At 34.6% G+C, this 20,391-nt stretch overlaps 1 protein-coding gene across 6 annotated transcripts in view; it reads left to right on the top strand.

The window, feature by feature from the left end:
• IPO11 (importin 11) overlaps positions 1 to 20,391 on the top strand; it is an 81,357-nt gene that overhangs the window by 8,855 nt on the left and 52,111 nt on the right. For all 6 annotated transcript variants that reach the window (XM_086867091.1, XM_086867093.1, XM_086867095.1 and 3 more), the window contains 11 exons: positions 2,720 to 2,820; positions 7,558 to 7,630; positions 10,968 to 11,171; positions 12,804 to 12,936; positions 13,854 to 13,912; positions 14,724 to 14,772; positions 15,875 to 15,945; positions 17,324 to 17,516; positions 18,245 to 18,397; positions 18,659 to 18,702; positions 19,563 to 19,653. In XM_086867091.1, coding sequence (XP_086723217.1) covers positions 2,720 to 2,820; positions 7,558 to 7,630; positions 10,968 to 11,171; positions 12,804 to 12,936; positions 13,854 to 13,912; positions 14,724 to 14,772; positions 15,875 to 15,945; positions 17,324 to 17,516; positions 18,245 to 18,397; positions 18,659 to 18,702; positions 19,563 to 19,653 — 1,171 coding nt within the window. The remainder of the gene's footprint in view (positions 1 to 2,719; positions 2,821 to 7,557; positions 7,631 to 10,967; positions 11,172 to 12,803; positions 12,937 to 13,853; positions 13,913 to 14,723; positions 14,773 to 15,874; positions 15,946 to 17,323; positions 17,517 to 18,244; positions 18,398 to 18,658; positions 18,703 to 19,562; positions 19,654 to 20,391) is intronic.

The following is a 20,391-nucleotide window of genomic DNA, read 5'->3' as shown; positions in this document are numbered from 1 at the left end:
TCCTCTGGGTGTTTGCTTTGAGACCTTACACCTCAGGATGCAGGCAAGTTGAGCACTCACAGGTGTAACTGGAACAGATATGAGTTAATTTTAAATATAAGGACTAAAAATTCAGGGGTTTAGATGCTTATCAAAGAGGATCAAAGGCTGGTAATTCCTATAACATGATTAGGTGAATATGTTGGGGCCACATCATCCTTTCTCTAAGTGTGAAATATCAACAGTGTCTTCCAAACCAAGTAAATAAAGTGTCTATTTCTTTTTTTAACACGGATCAGGACAGGTGGGATTGTTGTTCTGATTGGGAACGGCAATAAAGAATGACATGGACTCTCAAGGGAGTCACAACAGGAGAATCTCTCTAGTTTATTGCTCCAGGCTTGTCTTATAGACAGATACGTGGAAAAGTACAGAAAGGAAACTCTTATTGGTTAGCAAAGTGCTACATCACCATCATTGGTCAGGGGGGCACACTACCCCCCTGACTTTCTCCTGCAAGGAAAACAAGAGGACAGACAAACAGCACCTGGCAGTTGTTTTCTGTCTCTGAGGATTGTTTTGAAATCCTCCCATGAATTCCCAGGCTAGCTTCTCAGGCAGGACTGAGAGGCCATGGGCCTGCAGCCTGCTCCAAAGCTAGCATCCACAGTGGGATGTCTGGGAGAGAAACTCCACCTTCTTGGTTGAGCAGAAAAGGGTGCAGGGAGACAAGTAAATGTAAATGGAGAGTGGGTAAGAGCTGATATCTGTGGGATGTGGCAAGTAATATAATTACTTACTGTGAGATACACTTGCTTCTGGGACAATCAGGGTAGAAAAAATCATAAGCATGAGACGTGGATCTTTGATCCTACCATTTTTAATACCTAGTGGAGTTGCTATCATTACTTTCCTGTGTTTCTCTTGAAGGTACTACATATCTCTGTTTTGATTCAGAGATAAATTGGATGGTTTTGAAAAGAACCTCTGTATAAGTCATATCAGTTTGTATATTGGCTTCATTCCTGTTACTTCTATGACAGCATTACTGTGTTACATTAAATGCTTCATGTTTTAGGAAGTTCATATGAAGATACAGAGTATAAGGAGTTGTTCTACTGGTTTCTGTGTAGATTCTTTTGTATTTTTTCATTTTTTATCTAGGCCTGGCCTAGATTCTTATTTTTTTGCTTCTGCTAAATACTTTAGTAAAGAGAGAAATAGTTGTAACATCAGTGGAAGTTTCAGTATGGATAGTGTGGGTTTCCCCTGTTTAATTTATTTTAAAATGTTTTACTGTGATATGGAAGTGATGTTTGAAATTACCTGTTCATATTTTAATGTGCTTAGGTTGCATTTGGGAAAGGTCAAGTCTTCTAGAGAATTAGTCTGACTTCCTAAATGAGCTTTGGGGAAGGAGGGCATCTTACATACAGATTATTTTCATATTGTGTGGTATTTATTGGTGGGCTACCACCTTTCTACATTTTGCTAGTTTTGAAGTTGATGTCATTGTTGGCATGTAAGTCTGTTTATTTTCTAGTGATTGGAGTGTGTTGGGTTGGCCATTACCTCTAGAAAGACGTTAGTATTCCTAGAAATAGATTTTGAGAGAAAGTTAGGGTTTTGAATTCATAGTGAAAATGAGGTCCCAGGTTTCTACAGTGCTGAGTTATTTGAAAGGTTTGTTTATATATCTGTAGGCATGGCACCCAAAAGTAGCAAATGCTTTTGACCAGAATCGCTGCATTTTTTAAGTCCCTTCATAGTGGACTTGTAAAAGCAATGAATGCAAGTGGTGCACTGTATAGTAAGAACTGAGCTCACACATTCTTGCTCTCTAAAGGAAGGACTAATGGTGGCTCACCCCTTGAGAAGGATCCATCTGATGCAGTAGAAAACAGGGAAGAGAACTGCTGTTCAGCATAGTACCTGTGTTGAGATTCAATAGCCTACCTTTATTTTAGTTTCTCTTGGCTGGTTAATTTTACCGCATTACTGTACAAAATAACTCCTCTGTGTTTGTCTGTATGCACATATATACATATGAAGCATATTTAGATAGATACATATGTGTGTATGTATGTATGTATCTATAGATACATAGCTTTTTACTGGTAGAAACTAATTTCCTAGAAAAAGCATAGTCGAATTTGAGAATTGCAGACCTACCAGGTCACTGTTTTACAAACAGTATTGGTAGACAGACTGGCTCTTTGCCTATGACAACATAATGAATAAATAACCTGAAGACTGGATTCTGACCAGAAGAAGGCATTACCATATATTCTACAGTGGTGCAAACTTCTGAGAGTCACATCATTAAAGAATATAAAAATTTCCTATATATAGAATATATATATATTACATATATATAATGTATATTACATATATTATATATATATTACATATATAATATAAAAAATGTAGTAATTACCTACCCTTACATTTTCTTCTCTGCCAGACAAGTTTAGCAATACATTTGCCTTATATGTTGTTTTTTAAAAATCAAAATTTGGGCTAGTGACGAATATAGTTTTAATCTCTAAAACTTTGTTTAGCACAGTATTTTCACTTTTTTACCAAATAATGATTAAGATTTTTTGTTTATGTATACCCATATCACAGAGGTATGTGTCTTTCCACACATACCAGGGCATATGTTGATACAATTCCTGTCTTAGTTGTGGTGTCTTGAGCAATTTTTAACTTTTTTTTTATTTTTTTATTTTGTAAATAGAATATCTTTACAAATCATAGCCTGGATGTGAATGTAAGATGGCTAGCTGTGCTGTACTTCAAAAATGGAATTGATCGCTACTGGAGACGGGTTGCACCACAGTAAGTTTTGCATTCTTCCACTTAGCTGTCTTAAAGTTGTCTTTGTTATGGTTGCCACTGTGGAAAACCAGCACATCCTTAGTTCATAGAAGTTACTTTAGAATTTATGGTGAAACCAACAACATGCTTCAAACTTCAGGACTTGCTGATAAAACATTTTGCCTTTATATTGATTTTTGTGATTCTGTTCATGATTTACTTTTGAGAACTGAGTTCGAAGGCTATTTCATGGTTAATGGGTTTTGAAGTAATGCAGTAAGTGACATTAACACCTGGATTTACTGATAGTGAAAGAAGTGCAAGGTAGTCTCTTGGAGAGCAAGAGAGACATTTCATATTATTTAAGCTGATTCATATTGAATGTGTACATGGGAAAGCGAAAGTAGTTATCATACTAAAAACTTCTAGTCTTCATTTTTTGGTTGTTCTGATGGTGCATGACAAAGAGTTCTCCAAAGAAGATGAGAAATATAAATGCTTTTCATTTAATTTATTTAAAAATTACCAAAAGTGCCATTTTAATATGTAACCCATAGAATTATATACTTCCCAGTCTTTTTTTCCTTTAAAGACAGGTGTGATTTCATTAAGGGTTTCAATTCCAGAGCTCAAAGGCCTGCAAGTGTCCAGTTTCTTTTAAATGCTAGTAATAAGTGGGACTGTCACTGTCAGATGTAAGGTATTAGATGGATTTCTAGGTACAGTTTCTCTGCATCACAATTCTAAGTTAGTGTTATGATACAAAGTATGATTTTCATTGTTGATTGTTTGAGATAGTTCAGTGTATTTTGCCTTGCATTGTGGGCTTTTCCAAAGATCTGCCAAAAGAGGAAAAAATTATAAAATACTGTATCCATGGCACATTTTAAGTAGTGTAGGGCTCTTTCATTATTGTGTAGAGTGCTAGAGTATTTTTATGTGTGAATTAGTATATAATTGCAAAACATCTGCAAGTATTTGGATTCTTTATGTGGAAGAAAAATGACCTCTTTTTCGTGAAAGATGTCATATATTTTTGACACTTCTGGTTAAAGGATTCTGCTTGCAATTCTTGTACTTTGCAAGACCTTTTGGAAGAAGTTAAACATTGTTTCAAGTTGTTAATATTTTTATACACTAGTAGCATTTCTGATAAAAAAGCATAGTTTATTTCTTGCCAAACTAAAGACTAGGATTTTTATGTTCGAGGTAAAAATTAAGTAAAAATCTTTCATTGTAGTTTTGCATTGAAAAAAAAGTACATTGTACTTTTCAATGTAATGTAAATGAAATGCAATTTAAAAAGAATTTTTTCTCGGCTATTAAAGATTTCATGGTTTAAATTGATACTAAATTTCCAATGCAACCCTGTTTCTCACCATCTCTAATTTTTCTGCCACTAATTTAATGCAATTAAAGTATTAAATATATCTTGAGAATTGTTGGCTGATGTTGAGGATTCAGTGGAGTAATGCATACTAAATTTGTCTGTCCAACTGTTTTTCTTTCTAAATTTGTTAGATGTGACATTTTGTCAACACTCACCCAGATTACATTTCTTTTAGAAAGTCATTTTCAGAAATCCTGATTTAAACTAAATTCTCAGTTGATTATTTTGTGAACCAGTCATACTTTGAATGTTGTGATTTTTTGAAGTCTTCATTGTAGAGCCTGCATTTTTGTTGTCTTTGCAAAATTCTTGTCTCACTTCAGCAGCTGTCCCCTCTCCATCCATACATAGTAGTACATCAAAACATATTTTAAGATACAGATCAGGCTTAAAACTGCATTTTCCAGTGAGAGTGAATTTGAAGATGAGCCTATGAACTTCCTCCCTCCTGCTTTCTCAGGCAGCTTTTCATATAGCTGTGGTGAAGAGCCTGGAGTTGTCATAGTCTCTTTTCAGGGACAATTTAGTCTTTTTTTTTTAATTTTTTAGAAGCTTCCTCAAAAACTGGTCTCACAGGATGATTTTGTATGTGTTTTATTTTCTTCACAAATGGTTTGTCTTGAATTCAAGAGCTGAACATGTTTTTGATTTTACAGACAATTACTTTTGTACCATGTGTCTCGTGGACTTTGTTCTCTTATTTGAGTACCATGTTAGCAACTTTAACAATACTTTTCAAATATATGTTTATACTTCTGTGATGACTCTTCATAAGCCAGAAATCCAAATCTAAAATACCAGACTTCATTGAAAAAAGTTCCAAAATAATTTTTTAAATGTTTGAGTATATATTTTTCCATGCAACAAACACAGGGAAAGATCAAAGTAATGTTGAACTTGCAAATTGTGAAAGACTACAACATAGAAGATTAGTACTTAGAAGTTCATGTGTAGATGAAGTTGTTTTAATTTTTGGGCATGTATAATTCAGTGCTGAAGGGAAATATGGCTGAGTAAGGCACTTTATTCCTTATTTCTCACCTTCCTATAACTTTTATAGATGTAATTGTGGAATTGGCTTTCTTGCAAGGCGTTACAAGGGAGGCTGGGAGCCGTGGTGCTGCTCTGTGTCTCCGTCAGGGGCTGTTCTCCGGCAGATGTCACTCTCGCCTTGTTTAAACGCTGGGTTCCTCCACCTCTAAGGGTCTGGCAAACCCTGAGGGACTCTGTCACACTGTGCTGTGTGACCCTTGCTTTGGCACTCATTTCTTAGATTTTTTTTTTCATTACTGTTTTCCAGTTTTGCTTATCGCAAGCTTGTGTATTTGAGGCATTCATCTTCATGAATTCTTTTCTTTGTTTTGTCTGTAATGGCAAAAGCTTAATTACAGCGTTTTTATTTACAGTACTTAATGAACTGAATTCTTGCTGCTGTTAGACTGTGCATATGATAAGTTTAATATAATAATGAAATAGTGTTTAAGGCCAGGGGTCTTGTGAGCTCACAAACAAAGTAAATGAAGTAATAAAGGAAAACAGTATTTTTTTCTTTACAAACCAGGTTTTAGGTGCTTTCTATTGTCTCTGGAACTGAGATGTTATACAACCTACACTTAATTGAGAATGGATTTTTAAATTTTATAAATAACAGCTTTTAAGTTTTAGAAACCACTTGGAGGATGCCTGTATGCATGGAAATTATATACTGCATTTTATTATTATAAAAGAAAAATGCACAAAAATTTATTTTCCTGGAATGTGATCTTGTGGCTTTAAATTAAATACATTAAATAGTTACATGCAGAAAAGCTTTTACTGTTTCAGAAATCTCTGTAAATTTTAACCAAAATTTTTTAGGCATAATTTAATTTTATGCGGAAAAAATCTTAAAGCCTGCATCTTGATTTAAAAAATAGAAAAAAAAAGTTGTGGCTCCTGAATGCTATAATTACCTTAGAAAATAAGACTTAGTGTACAGTTCTGAGTCACCAGTGAAAAAATGAATTGCCCCCCTTCTGTACTATACTTCAAATGATAAGTCTTTGATCTAGGAAATGGTGAATACTTGGGTTTTGTGCAGGGGTGAAGGGAAAGTGAAAACTAGAATATTTTTGCAAATATTTGTTCTCATGGCAATTCCTGCCTCGATTGTTTTTTATTATTTTGAGATTAATATTTAGTATTTGTCTAGATTAGAGTAAAGCCTATGCTCTAGGGCGCTTCAGACATCATTTTAAACCTCAGTATATAGAACTAGCTGGTTAATATCTGTGCCTGAGGTCAGACAAGAGGAAGTGGTTGTGTTGGTGGGTTTAATCTTCTTAATTTCCAGCCACTAGTCTTCACTGAGATGTGATGTTTGCATGCATGCTTCTAAGTCAATGTTAGCTGAAACTTTAATCTGAACAACCTTGGGTGATAACTTACAGGCTTTTTGTGAAGAAGAAACAGCTTTCTAGGTGCAATCAGTAAATGAAAATGTGTCAGGGCTTTTTGTTTGGTTTGGTTTTAGTTTTCTTTTTACCTGATAGTATAATAATATAATTTATAAATATCAAAAAAAAAAACATTTTTAAAACAATGTATTTTGTGTCCTGCCTGGAAATGATAAGAAAATTGCATGACTCATATAAATTCTGAAGTAATACGGGTGTAATATCATATAATAACTTTTAGTCTTAAACAGATAGAGGTCACTTAAAATGAAGTATTAAGATAGCATAATGCTGCACTTGAATGAAAATTAACCTTTATGGCCTAGAATTTGCCCTGCTCAGTATTTTCCCCAGCATTTTATGGAGAATGTATTGACATACTTTTCACACAAAGGTATCATTTTCAAAGGGTCTGTGATTCTAAGTGTAAATGTATTACTTGTGTGTAGAAAAGAATTTATAGTAGAAAAGACTTAATGCTTTTACAAAAAGAGCTGTCATCTGATAAAGGGATTGCCTTATTCTGGACATTGCTTGGCCATTGTCCATTAGTATACATGAGCAAATTCATGTTCAAATCCTCAATTCTAGCAGTAATAACAGTATAGCAATTGTCTATGAGCGAGCCGTTTGTATTTTGTATAGTTTTGTATTTTTTCACTATATATCTGTGTATCTCACTCTGTCAAATGTGTCAACTCTTTTGACATTTATATTTAAAAAGATCACTTCAGGTCTCAAAATGTGAGACTAAAATGCCTTCTAAGTATTTTTTCCACTGTTGCCTTTCTTTTTAAAGATACTCGAGATAGTGGAAAAACAAAGGATGTTCTTTTCTTTTGACAGTGTTTTTGATAGTTACATATGAATTTTTAGTGAATGAATAATACTTTTTAAATTGAAAATAATATTTTAATAAATATATCCTGGCAGCGCTCTTTCTGAAGAAGAAAAAACTACATTGCGTGCTGGACTTATCACCAACTTTAATGAGCCAGTGAATCAGGTTAGTGGTGGCTGTTTATTACTCTCCCAAGAAATGCTTGTATTGATAGCTTGGTTTTGTTCTTCACAAAGTATTTAAGTATAATAATAAAGTTGCAGTTTACATACTGCTTTTCAGACAGATCTTGAAGTGAGATCTTTTAACACAGAAATATTGAATTTAAAAAAAATTAACATAATTCATTGAACTATGGAACCACATTGCTTGGAAACAACATGTTTTGTCTCTGTGGTTTGTTTCTTTTTCTGTTGCAGTGGCGGTTTGTTGTCCCTTGCTGTTCATGCAACCATTTGGTGAAATGGTTCAGGGAATGGATGTAGTTCAAAAATAACCTTACCCCGAGTGATGTTTGGTTTTTTCAGCTGTGTCTGTTCTCTTACCTGACTCCCAGCATGGCCATACAAGGAAGTGTGGCAGTGGCATAGCGGGAATGAGCTGTTGAGATTGCTGCTACATAAACCCACCTAAGTGGTATTGCTGTCACATGTGTAGTTTACAGCATTATGAATTTAAATAAGCTTAATGAAGCTTCAGTGTGATAGTGTCTTTTCTTACATAAAGTGGCTAACTGTAATCAGTGGCCCTGATCTTGATTAGAATAAGAATTTATTATTGTATTGAGTACAGAACTAATTTTACAGGAACAGAATATGCACATACTTGATGAATTAATCTTACTTTTGCTAACTTCTTCATGTAAGTATAAGATTCTGCAAAGTAGTATAGCTAGATCTTAAATAACTTTGTCAAGGAGGTACAGAAATGATAGGCATAATGTAAAGATTAAAAAGAAAAGGCATTGGAAATAAACTTCTGCAGACAGTGTTAACTTTTTTGGATTTCTTCACAGGATTAATGTAACTTCTAGGATTACAGCAATTTATCAAAGTCTGGGTAACGTAGTCTTTGTAGAAGCCCATTGGGAAATGGCAATTTTGACTAGAGTTAAAAATTTTCACTTCAAATGCAATTTTTAAAAAATATATAAAGTATTGTAAAATGTGTTCTGCAGCAATAGTTTCAATGTAAACAAGATGACCAAATATTACTTGTTTCTATATTTTAACCAAAAAGAACTAGAAAGTATGTCAAGCTGAATAATGTGCATCATTTATGCTTCTTCTAGGTAGCATATAATTTATCAAGTGCTTAATTTTGAAGTATGTACGTTTTTTGCACATATAAATAGGTAAATTAATTATAAATCTAATACTAATTGCATTGTTTGTAAAACAATTAAAACTTTCTATCAATACTTTTTCCATACATTCATTAGTATTTGATCAGTTTGCCTGCTAAAATGACAGCATAGCATGTTCTGTAGTTAAAAATGCCGCTCCTGATGAACAGTTCTGGAGTTCTCTGACCATAGCTGCAGTTGAGATTGGAACATCTTAATGGACATTTTAAAGACTGGTAGCTTCATGTTTTGATTTGTGTGTCCTTAAGACATTTTTTGGGATGTAATTTTTTAAGATGTGGAGACTTCTGTTTGTTTTTATGGTAGCAGTCTAAGTAATTGCCCAAACAATTATGTGCAATGTTGAAATATGTTTACAGAGTTCATATCCCCTTCTTTCCCCTTATTTCCCAATCTGTTGTAGGTATCCTGAGGTGTCCTTTCAGAGGAATCTTTCGTTTAGTTCCCAGCCTGCTTGATATGTCTGAGTTTTGATATCCTGTGTTCCTGATAACTGCACATTTCCAGTCACAGATAGTTCATAACACAGTTGCTATCTGCTTGTGCTTTTTGCATCACTGAAGGCAGAAAAAATTGTAACTCTTGTGTAGAAAGAATAACAATGCAAAAAAGTGAGAAATAGGCGTAGTATGGAGATGTGATGATACAACTTGACTTCCAGGGTGGGTGGAGAAGAGAAGGAGAACATACCATCTGCTGAGAGCATAATTTCCCTGCCCTCCAAAGATATTTAGCATATGGAGGGAACAGTGGAACAAAGCACTTATTTGAATGTATGACAGCAAATTTTTTTTCTTCTTTCTCCCCATTTAAAAAGTCGGTCCTCAAGACAGAAGAACTTTTGGCCTTCCTGGGAGGTTGCTTTTTGTACCACATAGGGTGAAGACTTTATTTCCTCCCTCTGTCAATTAAAGTAATTTGATCTGGTAAAAAGTAGGACTCCCAGCTCTTCCTTGGGAGTGTTGGCATCATTTTCCTGAAGCAATTTGTCTCATTAAGCAGCGTGGTAGGAATAAATACTGTAGAAAACTTGGTGGGGTTGTCAGACTCCAGATGAAACAGCTCAGGAAGCAGTAAAGAAGAGCACAGCTCTGTCCTTCTTAGCTCTGTAAATCGCTTGGATTCATTCTGGTAGCCTAAGAAGGTGACTTCTTCCCCAGGCTGGAAGTGTGGTTGTTCTAATGTGTTGAAGGAGAGAGTGCCTGCTTTACTAATCCAGTCAAGGACATTTTCAGTTAGAATGGGATAAGAACAGGGAAAACAAGAATGTGAAATATTTGGATATTTGAGGTAGGGTTTTGAGGGACCTCAAAATATGTTACGGATGTCTAGGAGAAGGGAGTTGCACAGTGGCCAAGTGTGGAATAAACCAAAAGAGGGCATAAGAAGGGCCAGTCCTGCGTAAACCATGGGTGGTCTGTGCCTGTGTCTGAAGAAACCCTGTGCCTGATAACCACTGCCTGTCCTGCAATCTGATTGCATCCCTTACCTGTCTTACAGTGTAATCTCACTCTGTTCATCATGTGTGTGTGCTGCAAGGACCAGGTTCCAGCTGCTTGCAAGACTGGTGTGAGTGGGATGTGGGCCAAGCAACCAAAGTCAGATAGCATGGGTGGTGCAGGCACCCCTGGAAGATCTGGAGCAAAAGAGTCTCAGTTCCATTTACTGGGATGGGTCATAAGCTTACATATATGTACACATGTGCCTGGGGCTAGGGATAGCTCTATCTAAAAGTCAGCTAGGGCAGAATTAAAGGTAACATGTATTCAGCAGTGTATTTTAATAGAAAGTGATAGAAAAACCACTAAGTAAAAACTGGTTCTCAAATACTTGTTTCTTCATTTATGTGATTTCTAGAATAAATACAGTTACTGATTGTTATGTAAAATTTTAACAAGGTATTAAGTATTTTATGCAAATAAAATAATTGGTACAAACATAAAATAGAATACTTTTTCTCCACAATTGTTTGCAGTTGGCAAACTTAAAAACAGCTTGAGAAAAAGCACACAAAAGTCTAACAATCCATACTAGGTTTTTTTTGGTTCAGGTTTTATTTGGCTGTGGATCTCATCATTATTCATTTGCTAAATGCCCTTTGATTTAGTGATGTCTGTTGTTTGTTTTTTTTTGCAGATAGCAACTCAGATCTCTGTACTGATTGCTAAAGTTGCCAGAGTAGACTGCCCAAGGCAATGGCCAGAACTTATACCCACTCTTGTAGAATCTGTGAAGGTGCAGGATGGTCTTCAACAGCACAGGGCGCTACTTACGTTTTACCATGTTACAAAAACCTTGGCATCCAAACGGCTTGCTGCAGATAGGAAGCTTTTCTATGATGTAAGTAATGTGATGCAGTATTGTAGAGCATGCAGACTGTGTATTGTACATGCTCACTTCTTCCTGAGTTTAGCTGGCATGTCTGTGGACTTCAATGTCTGCTGGAATAGAAGTGTTCTTATGTTGTGGGTATCTGTATACTGTAATAACTGGAAGTCACTTTCTGGGTGAGATGTTTGAGATATTTATTAATTTTGCATACTGCTTGAATGTTCTCTTAATTTGTGTGAAGAAGCAGATACTGTTCATCAACAGAACAGTGTCTGCATATCAGCCTTATGATGTACATGATCTTACTTTTCTAGGAGTTTATGGAGTTTTTTTGGAAGTGTATTCTGAATTCTTAAGTCAGTATAGTCTTTAAGAAATACCAGGGTTTAGACTTCCCTACTACCTATTTTAGTTTTCTGTCATCAGCAAGAATGTGTTTGAGGTTTTTCCAGGCCATCTTTACAAGTTAATTAAAAGGCAAGATGTGAATGCAAATGCAAAATCTTGTGTCATTCAGTTTATATTCTCCACTGTAAAAATCCACTGATTAGAACACAGACATAACTTTGGCTGTAGGCCATGCATCCCCAAACCCCTTTGGATGTAGTACAGTTAACTGAATGTTGTGAGTTAAGCATTTTTTCCAAATATGTTACTCTTGAATTTTTGAAATTTTAGTTTATTCCTTCATTTTAAAGGAAGGAGTGAGCTCTGAAAATGAAGACTGTTTATTTAGGTTTACCTATTTATCTCTGTAGAAATTTCTGTCTGTGTAATCAATAAGGTGAAATAACCATCAGGAGTCTGAGGCATTGAAGACTGACTTGTAAATAGGACCTTTACTAACCTTTACTCAGTCAAAGCAACTAAATAAACAAGTCACGTGCTTTTGACTCCATGATATAAGGTGTAGCAGACTAAGTGCAGATTTCCGTAATTATGAAGCTGTCATGTGCTACCGTAACTGAGTGAGAAAACCTTCATCTTCTGTTTGTAATTCAGATATCTCTGTATGTTAAGCACTGTGTGTGAGCTGTAATATGAGTTAAATTTGAGATTTGTTCAGTTCTACCTGATGAGAAACTATTTTTCATTCTGTGTTTTAAAAACATTGAAGGAAAAAGTGTTTGCAGCTATCAATAAAGCTAGTTTTGGAGTAGGCATTATTCATTACTGTTGCACCTGTAACTGCTAAGTATGTCCTAGAGTAAGCTGATTCACACATTAATTTAATTGTAAGTTGGACAGCTTGTTTTTGTGGGAGGAGAGGTGATGAGGAAAGCTGATAAGTTTTTGAAGCATCATACCATATTGTACAGCAACAGCTGTATTTACTGAAAATCAGGTAAGAAAGGAGCCCAAAATGGTTTTCTTTAAGGTGAGAGTCATAGACCCAAATAGTCAGGGAAACAGTGAGTCTATCATAACATCTTCAAATAAAGGCAAGATATTTTTCTGAAAATACATTTATATTAGTACAACTCATTACAACAAAAACAAATTCAACATCGTAGCCTGCAATATATACAAGAAGCTGGATTAAATATTTTAATACTGTAAACCGGCCTTTAAAATTTTGGGATTTATTATGGTATAGCAAAATTCAGGAAACAAAATACATTCTTGCCCTTCCTTTTGCAGCTTACATCAAGTATTTATAGCTTTGCATGTTCCTTGTGGAATCATCATACGGATACATTCCTACAGCAGATTTGTACAGGGGATGAAGCTGCAGCTGCAAATTCACTTGAAAGGACCTTGTTGTCGTTGAAAGGTAATAATACAGAATGATGTTAGGGGTAAGGAATCAAATAATTTTCTTCACAGGGAATGTATATAGCTTCATTGGTAAATAGTTCCCATTCTCTATTCCAAAGCCATGCCCATTGGGAATAACTATATTCTTGGTTTATTTTACGTGTACTGTTAGCAAGGCAGAAGGAGGGTTGCTCATGCAGAAGGGGGAGAGAGTAGTCTTGTTTCTCAGTATGTGAGAAACTGCATTCCACTGTGCATGTTGTAAGAAGTCAATGTCTAGGAGGTTGGAAAGTGGGTGGTATAACAGGATGTTTTCGTATGTTTGTTGTAATTTAGGCTTGCATGTCTTTAGCACTTAATTGAGGAAGCTGGACTACAAGTCTCGTTCCATTAAGTTCACCCTGTGTCTGGTGAAAAGCTAACCTTAGCTGTTAGTTTATGTTTTAGGTTGATGCTCAAAGGTGTATGAGTGGAGTAAATGCATATACTGACTACTTTGCTGCTTTGAACAACTGAGATTTTTGATAATACATGTAGATAATCTGCGTCCTGAATTGTTTCAGAAGATGCAGCATACAGCTTTTCTAGTTTACTAGCAGTGGTAAACCTGAGAGAATTTACAAGCAGCTTACGAGCCTTACTTAGCTACTACTGCAGGGTCCTTCAGGAGTTGAATACTTAGAGTTTTGGCAGAATTCTTCCTGATTGAGTAATTTTTGGAGTTCTCTTCATTATTTTACACAACATGTATTTTAAACTAATTTCAACAAGGTGAATATTAGGTATGGATGAAGCATCTGGGACCTAAAATTATATGTATTTTTTAAAGCCTTGAGTTGAAAGAAAGGCACAGCAAGTGGAATTGTAATTGTGTTCTGAAATTTGTTGAAACAAGAGCTAATAGATAGCTACACAACTAATTGTTTCTCCTAGTGCTTCGGAAACTGACGGTCCATGGCTTTGTAGAACCCCATTGGAATGCAGAGGTGATGGTAAGTGTGTTTCTAGTTCTAGGTTAGAACTCTAGAAATCTTTTGTCATGACAAGCTGTGTTTGAAAATTGTCAAAAGGCACACATTTGTATTATGCAAAGGAAGATGAAGCAACATTCTCTCAAAGTTGTCCTCCCATCAGTCAAGAGCTCTCAAATCCTAGATAGATTGTAAGCACTGTGACACTAATGGCATCATTTTTAAAAAAAGAAAAGACACCCTTTCCAATTTACACACCACATGATGGTGACACTTGTTGCTTACTGAAAGATGTCTTGCTCTCCTGCCCCCAGTTAAACGTGTTTCATTTAGTGATGAAGGTGATGATATGCTTTTTGTATCACATTTATTTGATTGAGATAAAAGCCTGTGGTCTGCAGCTCGTGGAGAGGGTTGTGTCAGACAAAGAAACCCAAGCACATTCCTTAACCTCCAGTGCTGCCTGTTTTGCTGGAGGAATTGAGTACCTATGACCTATGACAGGAAGTTGAGAACAGGGTGGAACTGGATAAGCATATTTTAAAGGACATGTCTGTAGATACTTACCCTTCCTTCTACTGGAGCTGCTATGCTGTTTATGTGGTACTAAGAAGGTCAGTTTCAATCATCGGTGTAGTCTGTTTATTAGGTAATTGTTAATTTCTTGAGGAAATTGTTCAAAATAATCAAAGAGTTCAGTTAAAAGTCATGTCTGAGCTGGTAACACATCTGAACTTAACAGACATCTGTCAGACTTCAATTTGACATAACTTAGTTCTCATAGTACAGTGCAGAATAAGCTTGATCTGTCAAAGACATGTTTGTTTTTCAGGGTTTTCTACATGCCGTATTTGAACGGCTCAAACAGTTTCTGGAGTGTAGTAAGTATCTGAATATTTTTCTTTGTATTCATTGTTAAGCATTAGAAGGGGGATGAAAATACACAGGCTAGTGCATCACCAATAATCTTTTAGTTGCAAGATATTTCTGTATAGTTTGAAACTATTTCTTTAAATGCTGCTGAAACTATCAAAGAAGAATTCAATAAAAGTCCCTTTTTGTATCAACAGACTAAAATCACACCAAAATTGTATTTGGTGTCATATTCTGACAACACTTTTTACAAGAGTAGATGTCTCAACTGAACAGGAAGATTTTTATTTTTATTTTTAAATAAGTTTTATGTAATTTTGATATTTTGATGAAGTTCCTGAGTTCAGGAGCCTGTACGTCGGTAAGAGGGCTGATCTGGGCATTGAGCCTCATTTTTAGAAGAGAGAGAAACTACTCTTATTTACCACTTTCATTATGCTACAGTTATCAGGCTCCTTCTGGCTCTTCTTTCATTTTGAAAGGAAAGTTGCCAAGTTTAAACATAAGAAATTGAAGGCCATCCCATACTGAAGTTTAGTGTTTATTATAGTGCCCTAGAATATGAGGACATTAGTGTTTCTGTCTGTATGCCTTCAATATGGCCTTTTCTGGTTTTTCTCTTTTTTAACAAAAGTTTTGTTTGGTTTTTTTTCTTAATTCAGAATGTTTTCTAATGTACATAATGAATTAATCTTTAAGGTGGAGGTTCTAGAAAAGCACATAATAGTACACAGTGATAGTTTTATTAAAAGAACATCTTTATATTTCCAAAGCATAATTATTTTTTGTCTATACTAGAATTTGCTTGCATTATTTTAACTACCTTTTATCACTGAATTTTCTGTAGTGATGTCACAATTATTATAGCCTGATCAAGTGCAGTGAATTTCACTACAGTTGAAACAGTTTAAGATATTTTTATTTCCAGTACTCACTACCTTGAATTTGACTCGGAATTTATTTTGCCCCAGAACTTTTTTCAGGATTAACTTAATCTCTTAACTACAATAAAAATAAGTTACTCTTTGGTATTAAATATTTAAAACTTAGCTACCCAGAAGGAAAATGAAAGTCTAAGAAATGATAGTTGTGAAATGTCTGATCTACCAGGTAGACGTATAAGAGCAGAAAGCATATGCAGAGATCGTCTAGAAAAGACCATAATTCTGTTCACTAAAGTGGTAAGTAAAATCTCCTTTCAGTTACTGTATAGTTTATAGCTCATGAGAAGCAGTCCCCATCCAGACACATATGTGCCTTAAAGTGAATCTGTTACAGACCTTTCAAAGAAACGGAAGGTACTGCAACTTAAAACTTCTTTGTTATGAGATGTGTTTTTGATAGAGTTGGTGTCTATTTACTCATGCTGATGTAAGTTGCAGCAGTGAAGAACACATTTTCTTAGCTCAAGCAAAATTAGGTGCATTCTGTAAGTAAATTATTTAACTAGGATTTGTTTAAAGAATGGTTCTGGAAACATTGGTAAAACAATGGTAATGGTATTAAGGAATAAAGAAGAGCAAGGCTTTTCATCTTATTTTTTATCGCTAGTTAGATCACTGTTTCTATGGCTTTGTTAATTCTGTGGAATTATTGGCCACACTCATTAATCAAAAGAAAATGAATACTCTCTTGCCCTCTGAGGCTTGTATTGTGTAATACACTTGGACTTGTCAGCTGATTCTGTGTAAATGTTAAATGCGTATTGTATTAAAGGTAATTTTAACATAGATGCGTGGTCTGTTTTGGTTTATTGTTTCTGTTTTTTGGGGTTTTTTTAAAGTTACAAAACCTTCAGAGTTCCCATTGTTTTCAGATTCTATTCAGAGGCCAGGGGTCTATTTTAAATATTCAGCCTAGTTATTAGAAGTAAAAAGCACCTATCAGCTTCACCAAAATTGAGCTGAAGATGCTCTGACACATTATTTTTGATCTTTGTCAAAGTACTTAGATTGCAAATGTGCAAATTTTTTCACAGACCTGAAGAGAAGTAAACTTGATTATAGGTAATCTACCACCTATAGAAATTCACATGCATGAATGTAAGTTTAGGCATTTTTGCAGTAGTAAAGGAGATTTAATGAATCCACCAGTGTATTTTAGATTACTAATTGGAGAAATTAAGTTGAGGAAGCAAGTGCTTGTACTGCAGTGGTGTTGTTGGGGGCGATGTTATATATCCCTTATACCTCTTTTGCTAACACTGATTCTAATAGGAATGAATTATCTGCTCAAACACTCACTGTTTTAAGGATGGCTAATATATTTTATTTACTACTAGCAAGCTGGTCCATTTGAAAATTGGTATTGTTCCTCATACTTAAAAAACAAAAAAGTAATTTTGAACCCAAATCAGGAATTTTGCTGTTAAATAATGTTTCATTAATAATTGATACTGATCTCTTCTTAATTTCCTGTTCATGTTAAATTTTCTGTAATTTTTACATAAATTTGTAAAATTTACATAAACCAGTTTGTGATATCTAGCTTACTAAAGCATTTAATAAGGCTTCACTATAAATGTTTTGATTTCTCTTTTTGTACTTCCTTTTTTTTAAGCTTTTGGACTTCCTGGATCAACATCCTTTCTCATTCACTGCTTTGATTCAGAGATCACTGGAGTTCTCTGTAAGCTATGTTTTCACAGAAGCTGGTGAAGGAGTTGTATTTGAGCAGTTTATTGTACAATGCATGAATCTCATTAAGATGATTGTAAAAAATTATGCATACAAGCCATCCAAAAATATTGAAGGTACTGTTAATATTTACTGAAATAATTTTTTATGTCTTGGGAAACATTTTGCTAGCTATTCTCAAGGGCTAAATTCCTTTATTGTTTTAATAATTACTGAAATGTATGGTTCTGCCGCCGTATTGGTAATTTTAACTTTCAAAGCATTAATGTATATAGATAATGACATTCCAAAAGAATTTTAAATGCAAAATGAGCACAAATATATTTTCTTTTTTGATTGTTTAAGTTTCCATTGAACTATTTTTAAAAAGTACTGAGATACAAAGTTTGGTTTCTTTTCATGAACTAGTTTGTTGCATCTTTCCCATATGATATATCTGATAAAATGGAGTATCTTCTGTAATTAACTAATACCAGTACAATTAAATACAGAAACACAGTGGATTGGAAATGCAGTTGAATATATTAATATGTTCATGCACTTCTGTACATGTGAATTAAAACATACCTGAACCTTTCACATTATTTCACATAGATAACAATTAGTATTCTCTATGAATTTGAAGAAAAGTTTTTTGTATGTACGGTATGTGTCAGAATACATTACTTGTTTAAAAACCTGTCTTACCAGATGAAAGTGAGTTAAAGTCTGCGGTGAAAAGAGACTTTTTTCTGGTTTTCTCAGAGGATAAGAACTTTTTATTTATTGATTTCTTTCTAATTTTACTAGTCTTTGATCATTTAGCCACTTAATTGTAATGTGAAATCTTCATGTTTTATTGCAGACAGCAGTCCTGAAACTCTTGAAGCACATAAGATAAAGACAGCTTTTTTCACATACCCAACACTAATGGAAATATGTAGGAGATTAGTCACTCACTATTTCCTGCTGACAAAGGAGGAATTGACCATGTGGGAAGAGGATCCAGAAAGCTTCAGTAAGAAACATGCTGTATAGTTGGTTGTAGTGTAATGAGATACTTGTATAAGTGCTTTATGTCTACACTGTCTCTACAATTTGCCTACTGCAATATTGGCCATTTTATTTCCTGCAGTCTTCTTACATGGACAAATATTCCCTCTAGATATTTTTTTGTAATAAAAGATTTCTCAGTAGTCTATGATACCCTCTTATCCTAACATTAAACTTAATTTGAACTATAGTTGAAATAATGCTTTTTTCTTTTATGAAATAATAGCTGTCGAAGAGACTGGAGGAGATTCTTGGAAGTACAGTCTCCGAGTAAGTGTTCAATTTGAGAGAAACACATTAAACATTCTTGAATGCAATTCTTGATAGTTTTGTAACCAAGACAAGTAATGTTTGGAAAAAATTCCTAATCTTTCTTCAAGTTTAGTAAAGTTTAATTTCATTCTTTTTGTCAGTTCAAACTTGCTGAAATATATGGGAATCTATGCACTTCATATTTTAGGAGGGAGGGGAAAAAGTTTGTTTCAGCATTTGAATTATGTAGCATCTGGTTAAAGCCAGCAGTTCTCTTTTTTAAACATTTAACACACTGTTAGTAGACATGACAAGTGAAACAAGTTCCAGATGCATCTTCATTAGTTAATTATATTCATTAACTACTTATTATATTAGTTAATTTAGTTCAGATCAGAAATACATTGTTGTAGTGTATCTCCCATTTCTAACTGCTGTGGTTTGCTTTGCAGAGAGATCTCGAAGTTTATTTGCTGAATTATTTTTATTTTAAAATTAAAAATGCAGCATGATACATTTGTGTGTTCTGGCTGTAAAAAGATGCTCAGTCCAAGTCCCTGACTAGAGCCCATAAGCCAATATAGACAAAGCCTGCAGTGTGGTCACTGGCAGCACAGCACCAGCTGTTTCATTCCACAGATTCATTGTTCTGCCAGAACAGTGGTTGATATAGATGCAGCTATCAAACTCTTGCTAGAGTTAAGCACAATGTATAGTAGAAAGAGTGGTACTTCTTACAATGTTAATTTTGCTACTATATATTGTGTTTTAAATTGTGACCTTTAGTGTGAGGTATTCAGCACTTAAAATTTTAACATAATAAGTATTTGAATTGCCTTTATTTTAATAGATTCTAACCAGATCTTTTAATTTTTCAGCCGTGCACAGAAGTTCTTTTTATTGATATTTTTCATGAATATAATCAGACTCTTACCCCAGTTCTTTTAGAAATGGTTCAGAGTCTACAAGGTAAGTTCTTTAAAAAAGTAGTGGAAGTATAAAATGTAGAGTTCTTTACATTCATAACATAGTCTTGTCAGCTATTAAACAAAACTTTGACCTTGCAACATCTGATTTTATGTAGTGCATTCTCTCTGTATTTTTGAAAGGACATGTTAGTATTCTACAATTTCTAAACCTACCATAATGGAATGCATTGTGTATGTAGGACGAGGAAGTCCTAAAGGCTCTTTGTTTTTCATCGTAACTATTCTAGATGATTGAAAAATGTTGTGACATTTCTAATTCATGAGGTTTCAGGCTTTCTTGGGAGTGATCCACAGGCTTAATGAATTCTTTGGGTTGTTTTTAGTTGGGAACTTCCTATTCAAATGTTGCAAGCCAGTTCATGCTGTGTCTCTGCAAAAATCTTGGGCAGGGGAGAAAAAACTTTAAAAGAAAAAGTTAAATTGTGCTGTCATTTTGGATAATATAGATTACTTTCCAAATCTGAAGAATCTGCTTAAAAAATTTATGGGTTTTCTGTATGAAGACTGAATTATTCATAGGTTGAGGAGTGATTCATATTTTCTTTGTTTTACTTTGATTCTTTGCCCCCAAACTAAGTCTTATGATGGCCAGGAAAGATAGTAAGTGGAAGTGGCTTCTTTTCCCCCCTGTTATTTCAGTTCAGGTTGTTTCCCCTGGTTTTCTTAGTTGAGTTACAGTATTTTGTATTTGAGTTTATCAGGAAGGGTCATTGCATTC

This window comes from Cyanistes caeruleus, chromosome Z (genome assembly GCF_971803275.1).
Source record: "Cyanistes caeruleus chromosome Z, bCyaCae1.hap1.1, whole genome shotgun sequence".
In the NCBI taxonomy this organism is placed as follows: Eukaryota; Metazoa; Chordata; class Aves; order Passeriformes; family Paridae; genus Cyanistes; species Cyanistes caeruleus.
The sequence above is the reverse complement of the archived record's forward strand: the minus strand, read 5'-3'. Positions and strand labels throughout refer to the sequence as shown.